Source organism: Tenebrio molitor, chromosome Y (assembly GCF_963966145.1).
Source record: "Tenebrio molitor chromosome Y, icTenMoli1.1, whole genome shotgun sequence".
Lineage (NCBI taxonomy): Eukaryota > Metazoa > Arthropoda > Insecta > Coleoptera > Tenebrionidae > Tenebrio > Tenebrio molitor.
In genome coordinates this window covers 4,496,373-4,506,150 of record NC_091056.1, presented here as the reverse complement: position 1 = coordinate 4,506,150, position 9,778 = coordinate 4,496,373, and the positions used below count along the sequence as shown (strand labels likewise).

At 36.5% G+C, this 9,778-nt stretch overlaps 1 protein-coding gene across 1 annotated transcript; it reads right to left on the bottom strand.

Annotated features, from left to right (window-relative positions):
- Positions 1 to 8,796: 8,796 nt before the first annotated feature.
- Positions 8,797 to 9,411, bottom strand: LOC138140604 (uncharacterized). The gene has a single exon (XM_069061667.1). The coding sequence runs from the start codon at positions 9,409 to 9,411 to the stop codon at positions 8,797 to 8,799; it is 615 nt and encodes a 204-aa protein (XP_068917768.1).
- Positions 9,412 to 9,778: the final 367 nt, after the last annotated feature.

Here is a 9,778-nt window from a genome sequence, read left to right as displayed (position 1 = left end):
CTTACTTATTCTTTATCCGATTTGAATAAATGACACATAAAATGAAAAACACTTCATTATTATCCTATTCGATATTTTTTTCGACATCTATTTTTTGACAGACGATAGCCAACTTTTTTCTTCAAATTACACTGTATATATTTTTTTATTCGTTCTTATAGAGAATTTTCTTCTGAATATCCAAACATTAAAAGAAAGAGCAAAAAATTTATTTTAACTGAAAAAAATCGAGTTATCGAATTTTTAAACAATACAGACTCTGTTAGGTACAGACATTGTCGACATCTTCTAGAACCGCCCATCTTTGCATTCAGTAAAAAATTTGAGAGTATTTCTTGATAGACTTGCACTATCCTTTTTATTAACTCTTTTCGGGTACCCGGGGGGGTCAAATAAACATTGTTTCGAAGGTTTCGAATGAATCATGATACAATAACACTGATATGCTAATGCGCATGGAGAGGCGGGGAGATGACGTCAGTCACGATGCAAAATAGCCGTCTTCCCAATCGCTTAATCCTTATTAAACTCTATTTATCATAATACAGGCAATTCAACTGACTTTTTTTTTATTTAAAACTTGCAGTACTTAAAAAATATATTCTAATCTGCTTTAAGCAATGTAAAACGGACTGGGACCCGCAGAAAAAAAAACATACTTTAGATATAGATGAGCATTTAAAATATTATTTTCTTTTGGAGTTTGTGAGTTTAGAAATTTTTTTCTTCAATTTACTTTGGCAGTTGGAAAAACTTATTTTTCGGTTAATATCCCGCAGTCTTATATAGGTCCGCGTTCTGCTTAAACAAAGCATAACTTCGTGTGGAATCGTTGTTGTTTCCAACTTCAGCATGGTGTTATTAACTAATTTATTAAAAATGAATTTTTCATGCGAAAGTGATGAACCATGCATTTCAGAAAATGTCTCATCCATAACAGTTGCCACTCTAATTAATTCGTCGCATGGATATATCAGACCTCCACTTGACAAAAAGCTAATCCAATCTTGAGCTGCAGGGTTAACTTGAAGTTTTTTTGTTGCAGTCCCCAAATGGGGATATTTCTCACGAAATCGGTGAGCGACATAGCCTGCTATGCACTTTAGTGCTTCAAAATTTGTCTTTTCCATAAATTCAAACTTTTTAAAATTATCCAAATCTTTATTTTCAGCATCTGATATGTTTATTTCCGGATATTCGGGTTCCACAAATGAATGAGGATTAAAACTTTCTTCTTCATTCGCTTCCTCAGCCGTATCCATCAAGTTATCAAACATGGCATGACTTAGGCAAGGAGTGGCTACTTGATGTTCCATGTTGTCATCGACATTATCGCTCGTAGTAGCACCCTCCAAAGGTTTGAGCAAATTGGGCTCTGAAGTTCCTTCAGTGTTTTTATTTTGCAAAAACACTGCTTCAGAATGAGCAGAAGGATGCTCGTTTGTACCGGCCATGCCACGTATATATAAAAAAAAAATCCAAGACGTTCTGATTCAGCCTCGTGGTTATGATGTATTCAATACCATATTGAGCATGTAGCTAATTGTAAAGCTCGATTAATGACCGGTTGGACAGTAGTATTCCCTTTTAAAAAGGAACAAAGTTTTTATGACGATCAACGCTCATGGAACCAACTACTTCGCTTACTCTACGCAAGAGATTTGTTTGTTTTTCTATGTTGGTATCGAATGCATTTTTTCCCGAATTATTGCCAGCAAATTTGTTAGTGGAATTGAATACATCAAACCAGTCAGTAAATAGTCCGATAACCTCACTAACTTTACTCCAGTTAGAAGGTGTAGGAAGAAACCCCTGTTTTCCACAATACTCAATGGCCCTTGAAACCGAATTGGAAAAGATGTGGGCAACCAGTTTCACTTTTTGGCGCTGTGGTCCTTTAACATCCAAATGGGCAATCTTATGGGCAAATGTTAATTCGAATATCCAACATTTTAGTAAACTTTCAATACATGCGGTGTCAATTTTGTCGCCATCTATGTTAAAACCGTTGTCAATTAAGTGGTTGCGAAGGAGTTTTAAAAAATGCAGACCATCAGCAAAAACAAAAATTTTTTAAGTTTCGTTGCATGGATGGGAAAAGAAACACGGCTTGTTATGACCCACATTGAATTGTTACCATACTCACGAGAACAACGACAGAGGAAGAAGCGAACTTGAAATATAAAGGCTGCTTCCTATTACCTATTTGTCCTCTGATCATTACCGTTTGACAGGGCCTATTTTTTGTTGATATTTTTTATCAATATCAACTCTGTTCGAAATACAGTGTGAACATAAAGTTTGGAACAAAATTCATAGTAGCGTTATGTGATGTTTTTTGGAAAATCGCTCGGACAGGTCGATTTTATTTTGAAAATGCCATCCTGTGACGTACAACTTGTTTAAATGACGTCATTGGTTTTTGCGCAATGACGTCATCACCAATTTTTTTAAATGGCAACCCCCACTTTTTCATCTCTTTCTGATAGACCTTCCTACTACCTAAACGATGAATAAAAAAAATTGGTAACTTACATAAGAATTTTTTTGAGAAAATGGCAAATTATATTTTAAACAATTAATTTAATTTTTAATGTAAACATTTTAATTGACCTCAAACAAATACAAACAACCATCTAAGGTTAACAATAAAGTTTAACGCAAATATTGAAACCATGTGCCAACCATTTGGCACTTACCGACACTTTGTACAGTGCGCTCAATAATGTCAGGGCTTTTCGTTCCATTTTAGAGCGAATTCGCTGCAGTAAATCTTTTAAATTGTTTGGTCGATTAAAATTAACCTTCTGTTTTAAATAAACCCATAGAAAAAAACATAGGTACATTAAAAATTAAATTAAATTTTTGAAATAAAAATTGCCATTTTCTCAAAAAAATTGTTATGTAAGGTACCAATTTTTTTCATTCGTCATTTAGGTTGTATTAGGGTCTATCAAAAACAGAAGAAAAAAGTGGGGGTTGTCATTTACAAAAATTGGTGATGACGTCATTGCGCAAAAACCAATGACGTCATTTAAACAAGTTGTACGTCACAGAATGGCATTTTTCAAAATAAAATCGACCTGTCCGAGCGATTTTCCAAATAACGGTACTATGAATTTTGTTCCAAACTTTATGTTCACACTGCATATACTTCATCGAAAGACAATACGCACAAACGTTCTATTTCTTTGAGATCTGCTGCTTTATTTTTCATTAAAGCACCAAACACTCTTTAAAGTGCCTTGATCTAAATAAAAGGTATCTCCTTAACGTTGAAAGCGCTGGAAAAGGGTAATTATGAGCCCTCAAGTACCTATACGCTTGTTTGCTGACACTTCGTGACGACATTGCGGAAGCAATGTCATCGGAGGACCAACGTATGCGTTTAACAATTAGGAATATTTTTTTTTATCATTTTCAGAATCTCTGATTTAATTTAAAAGTACGGAATTCTCTGAGGTAAGTTCTGTATTCTTTGTTAACAAATTCTTGTTTTCCAACTCCAATACTCGAATCTTTTCTTGCAAACGGCGTATTTCGTTCTCTTCTCTAGAAATTAAAATATACTGGTGTTTTTCTGCAAAATACATAAGTAGTAGAATAGAAGCTTACTGAATTAAAGTTAAGTCAGGTAGTTCGCTTGGTTTAACAAGCATCTATCGTTTTTTATGTAATCATAAAAGTCCTTACATGAACGATTAAAATTTAGGGTAATAAGCTTAATAAGCAATTCCGCTTTAATTGATTCTAAAGTACATTTATTTCTTGTTGAAGACCATTTATTATTCATAATGGAGAAAATTCTCTCAACATATGCAGTCGTAGCTGGCTTGCTAAATACAAATGACATGATTTTTATTATGTTTTTTACGATATCTTTTTTAGAAAAAATATTCGTATTTTTTCTTCCGTTGATAATTTATCGAAATTTGGGTAATTTTGCCTGAATAAGTCAGTTGTTTTTGTAAACAGTTACTTCATCAAATAATCCTTCCATATCTAGCGACATTTTTGAACTGTATGATTTAGGGATTAACGCTACAACACATGTGAAATCATTATAGCTTGGAATATGATCATTTTCTATTCTAAGTTTATTTAGTGAATATAACCAGCCAGTCTTTTCAAAATTGAACCATTTTGTTAAATATTGTAATGCCTGTTGTAAACAACATTGAAAATCGTCTTCATTTGTATCGCGCTGTTCTTTTTTAACTAACTACAATTTGGTTTTTACAATAAAACCATAAAATCTTTTATTCTTAATATTTGAAGCATCGGTTTGAATTCCAAAAAAAATCACATCATTAGTAGATGGTTTTAATTCACGTAAAGTTTCATTTAATGCATGGGGTCCTAATACTTTTTTAACTAATGCCTCGACTTTTGTTCACCCTAACTGAACTTCTTTTATATTATATCTACCATCAGAACCGTGCAAATATTGGTGCATCTGCTTCATCAGTTTAATTTGACAATCCAAACTGTTCTAACTTAAATTATGTTTGATATTATGGTAAACATTCCAATTTCTAATGAAACAATTAAATGTCTTGATTAATGACACTGATTATTATCAGTATCACTATTCCGGATGACAAAGTTTCTAAGCAAATAATTATTTTTTTGGGATGTTTCTTTCGCTCTACGTTGTTTAGTTTGTGCATGGTGCCTCACCTCAAAAAAGATTAAGCGGATATTTCAAACAATATACACTGCGTTCATCTTACTCGACTTAGTCCTTGATTTTTTATTGAAAATTTTTTACTACAAATAAGACACTTGGCTTGATCACTTGTTGCGGCCTTTTTAAGCCAACTCTTGCTCCCATTTGCTAATACGTTGCTTAGGGTTTTCAATACAGTTAGGTTTTAGGCATGAAATGAGGCAAATCGCACCGGAAATGTTACAAAACGTAAGGAATGCATGTTACTACCGATTTGCAATTTGCCAAGAAAGAAACGGTGTCCATTTTGAACATTTGTTGTATAGTCTTCAACTTATAAAATGGGTTTTTATTTTTTAGCACGTAGGGTTTGAAAATATTCAGGAAACAAATAGTGCATTGTATTCCTTGCTAAGTAACCTTTCAAACGGGGTGTCACTTGGCATACCCTTCTATTTGAAAAAAAAATGTTTGGAGTGGTTGCGAACTTCCAGCAGCAGATACGCAAAAACCATATACGCCAAACGTGGGCAAGGAAAAACAAAAATCGACCTGTTTCGGGATTTTTTACAACAATTACCTATGTCCAAGTTATAAATTTTATTCCAGTTAAAGTTTCCACTGTATGTAATAGAAAATATTTTCATTATTTACAAAAGTCGCAAATATAACCTGCCGCTTTTTCAACTCCACTGCGTTGCTGATGTGTCCATTTGCCACATATTGTGCAGCGATACTAAATTTCATTATTCCGGCCGAATTCTCCACAGAGAACGCATTCATCGTTGTCGTCTTTATTTTGTTCTGGGGGTATACAGTGAGCGGCAAAAGTTTGGAATAAATTCATTAAAAATTAAACAGAATAGGTCAATTTTAATTTATAAAAATACATATTTTAATACAAAATAAAATTCTAAGCAGTCATTTGTTTTCGAGTTATGACATCATCGATAGTGTTTTTAAATGGAAACCCCCTATTTTTTTTCTTGATTCTGATAGCCCTTTTAATTGTCTAAACGCGAGTATAAAAATTTTGTTACCTTACATAAGGAAATTTTTGAGAAAAAAAAAAAGTTGGAAAAAATAAATTTTATAACGAACAAAAACAAACTTTTGCCGCTCGCTGTATAATACTCGGGTACTTCCAAATCATCATCAGTTCATCACTGTTATCGTCGCACACATTGTGTTCCTGGCGTTCATCTTCCGAAGAAGTGCGTTCTGACTGGGAAAGAATTCGTCATACCCTTTTGATTTCTTTATTGCCTTTGCTTTTGTCTTTCCCATTAATAACTGCTTTTCTCTTCTTTTCAGCCATCTTCTCTTTTTTCTGACTTGCTTCGTCGTGTACTAATTTGAAAGGAGTGGAAGTCAAAATTTCTGAATGTTTCTTTCCTTTCTTAGACTGAGATGGTCCTGACGGTTGAGGAACGGATGATACAAGCTCAACTGAGACTTGTGCGCCTACAACAATTTGACTTTTGCTGGTTGATGGTTATTCATTATCTACTTGGTTGTTTGAAGTGGTTGGAAGAACTGAATTGTTATTTCTTCGTAGTAGTAAGTTTTGATCCATGCGTAACTGATAGCTGTTTTCATGATTTGCATCGTTGTTTTGTTGGGTAAGCAGATCTGAAACAGCAAACATTTCTTCAGGGAAAATATTTGGGTTAACTGGAAATATTCCAGTACACTCAAACCCTTTAGTAGCTTTTTCGACTGTTGCTACGTGACCATATGCTTTGGAAAATAGGGTGGGCAGATCAGATGGAGTAAGCTTTTCGTTGGGATGGACTGTCATAAATAATTGGCACTCATAGTTGTATGCCTTCTTCAAGGGACCATATAACGTCACATCTAAAGGTTGCATACGATGGAAGCTATGTGGTGGAATCGATAGCATAGTTACGCCATTCTGTCGGCAGTAGATATAAATTGGTAATGAGATGTGGCTCACGTGGTATAAAGAAGAAAAACTTCATCCAACCATTTTTGGAACAGGCATAAATGCTTCCGGTTGGTCCTCCCCGTCTAAGACTTTCTGCCATCCGTATTTTTGCATAAATAAACAGTGGAGGCACATATGTCCCAGAAGCACTCATTGCACAACAAACGGTCATTGTTTTTCCCCTGTCCCAGCTGGTAGCTACTTCAACCTGCTTTTGTCCTTTGGGAGCGATGACAGGTCTAGGCTTATGTACCGTAGTTATTCCCGTTTCGTCGATGTTAAATATCCTGTCTGGTGTAAAGTTATGCTTATTTACTATCTCGAACAGATTAGAAAAGAAACGGTCCACTGTGAGTTTGCTAAAGGCAGTGATTCTATTAAGACTCGTTGCTTCAGGTTTGCGTATGCTCAAAGTCGGATTATTTTTCAAAAACACATTCAACAAATCTTTTCCTGCCAAACGTTGTGTTTTATTGAACGTATTTTTTATTTTGTTTAGTTCTGCATACTCAAAGGCTACTCGCCTTAATTCTGGAGTCGTCAATCCAAAAAACAAATTTGCTAGGTGCAAACAATGTTTTGCAATCTCACATTGTTGTTCTTCATTGATTGTTGTTTTTCTTCCTAACTTTGGATGGAAACATTCTCTATCTCTAATTCTATCCCTCAGTGAACTATAGTGGACATCACACCTCCGCGTCGCCGCACGAACCCCTACCACACCATTTTTACGGCTTCTATTGCTTCAGTCATAGCACCAACATTCCATGAAGCTTTGTTGGTAGTTTTTGCTTTGATACGAGGCATTGTCCACGATTACTATACACACATTACTGCACAGTTGCATTTATATTTTTTTTTAAACCTAACCTTGAAGTTTTAAGATCTAACTTTATACAACCACATCTTCTTAAAATGATGCAAATTCGCTAGACTAAATCACAAACTCAGGCAAAGCTAATTAAAGCATACCGTTTCTTATTTTCGCGGATTTCTTATAAGAAAACGTTAACAACTGCTCAGATTAAACTATCATGCGTTCTGTTACAAATACGTTGATGAACGTTCGGTATTGTTTTTATTGGAACAAAAGCTTAGCGGCGGCGCAATGTAGTTTCTAAATATTTGAAAATTGGTGCTAAATGACGCTGAGCGCAATTACCCACTGAGCGTTTACCCCGCTCTCCCCTATGCTTTGGAAATTTTCAAAAAAACTATTTTTCTGTAGAGGAAAATGCCTTTAATGTGGTAAATACGACAAAAAGTTATTAAGAAAAGTTGTTTAGAATCAACATCTACGCCCCTAGTCAAAATTTCAAAATCATCGGCCAACTATGATTTTACATTTTTTTCCATTAAATTTAAGGTTTTAATTAACTTTTATTTAATTATAACTTATTAGTGTTAAGTCAGTAACTTGTAATAATTTAAGTGTAAATAAAATTCTTTGATTTGTGAAATAAACATTAAAAAAATGCGCCGAGGATGGGCTTGCGGACGTAAGCTACTGTAAAAACCCATTTGAAGGCTCCTCGCATCTTGAGGTCTAGGGTCAGCAGTTTCGACCTGTGGACTCGAATACTTGTGTTTCGCTGCGAAAAGTGAATTGTAGTAATCCCAGAACTCTAACGTTTTATGGTAGGCAATACTAATAACGAGGTGATTAGTATTTGACACCTCCTAGTGAGAAGAGGAGCACTTCATTCATGACCGATTATCTGGTACCGTCTGCCCTCTTTCTAAATCCAGAGCTCCCAGGCTAAAGACCACCTTTAAAGATCTGTTTATTTACGTCCATTACCTGCTTCTTTGTTAAGCTGTTTAACTTCATAACGATATTACCTATCATAAAACGTTAGAGGTTCTGGGATCACCATACCTTGGATTGGCTGGCATGACATCCCTAAAAAAGGTGTCTTGGGAGTACCGAGATTTCTGCTCCGGTGTCCACGAGATACTGGGTACCTGTGCTGGCGTCAGTTATGTAGAGGCGATGTTGCGGCTTGGGCCCGTCGCAGGATGCGTCTTCCAGCGACGGTAAACTCAGTTTCTCGAAGCGTATTTGCAAGGAGCATTGCACCTTTTTGCTTGGCTCCCAAAGTGTTGATGATAGAAACATGCGTCGCCGTCTACTTGTTTGTCAGCCGTTGTTTTCATTTCTGTTTCTGGTTTGCGAGTGTTAACGTTGCTGTGAGTAGTAGCGCTCTCTGTTTGCAAGTTGCTTGACTGTCACCGTTAATGCAATGATTTGCTCCTGTAGACTTTTCAGGGTCTCTCCAACTGTGGTTTGCGGTGTCGCTGCTGGCGGTGCTGGCTCGTTCGCAATCGTGGCGATAGACGACGACCCGCGGTTGGAGACGATTTCAACAAGCTTGTCGGCGATACGGGCCATTTTCTCCAGAGGAGTTGGCCGAGAGAGGAGTTGGACATTGAGGGGTAGCCGATGTAGCCACAGCGTCTGGAGCATTTGGTCATCCACGTGGTCGCCCGCGCGCGCTTTCATCTGTCGCAGGAGCTCGAAGGGTTTCCGATCGCCTAACTCAGGCTCGTTCAGGAGCTTGCGAATCTGTTGCTCTCTGAAGTCAGAATAATTTGCAATGAGCGTCTTCTTGACGGCATCATATTTACCGGTCGCGAGTGGGTTGGCTATTATGTTGGAAACGGGCTGCAGGGTCGAACAGTCCAAGGCGGCGATGACAGCGTAGTATTTTGACGAGTCAGATCTCACGAGGTGGCTGTGAAATTTAGCTTCGGTCTGTGCGAACCATAGCATGGGGTCCTTGGGCCCGAACATTATTCCTGCGGTTCTGACCTCTTCGATTACCCTGCTTGAGTCGTTGCTTTCCTCTTTCTTTCAGTTTGTTCTAAGCTGTTGCTGAAGTTCCGCGATTTTTGTTCTACGTTTTTTTATTGCTTTTGATTGTGCCAAGGTCCGCTGCTCGTTGTACTCACCAAGTCGCCACGCGGTCTTGCTGTTTCAGAACGTCGGGGGTTACCAGTTTGTGGTGTCGAATAACTGGCCCAATAAACATAACAGAAAGAAACATATTTTATATGGATTATAAAGATTTATTCAAAAATTATACCATCTTCTATTTCTATTATTTCAGTCTCATTTTCTTTGCAATCAGATTTTTGGTAAAGGTTAACTTTAGTCATTA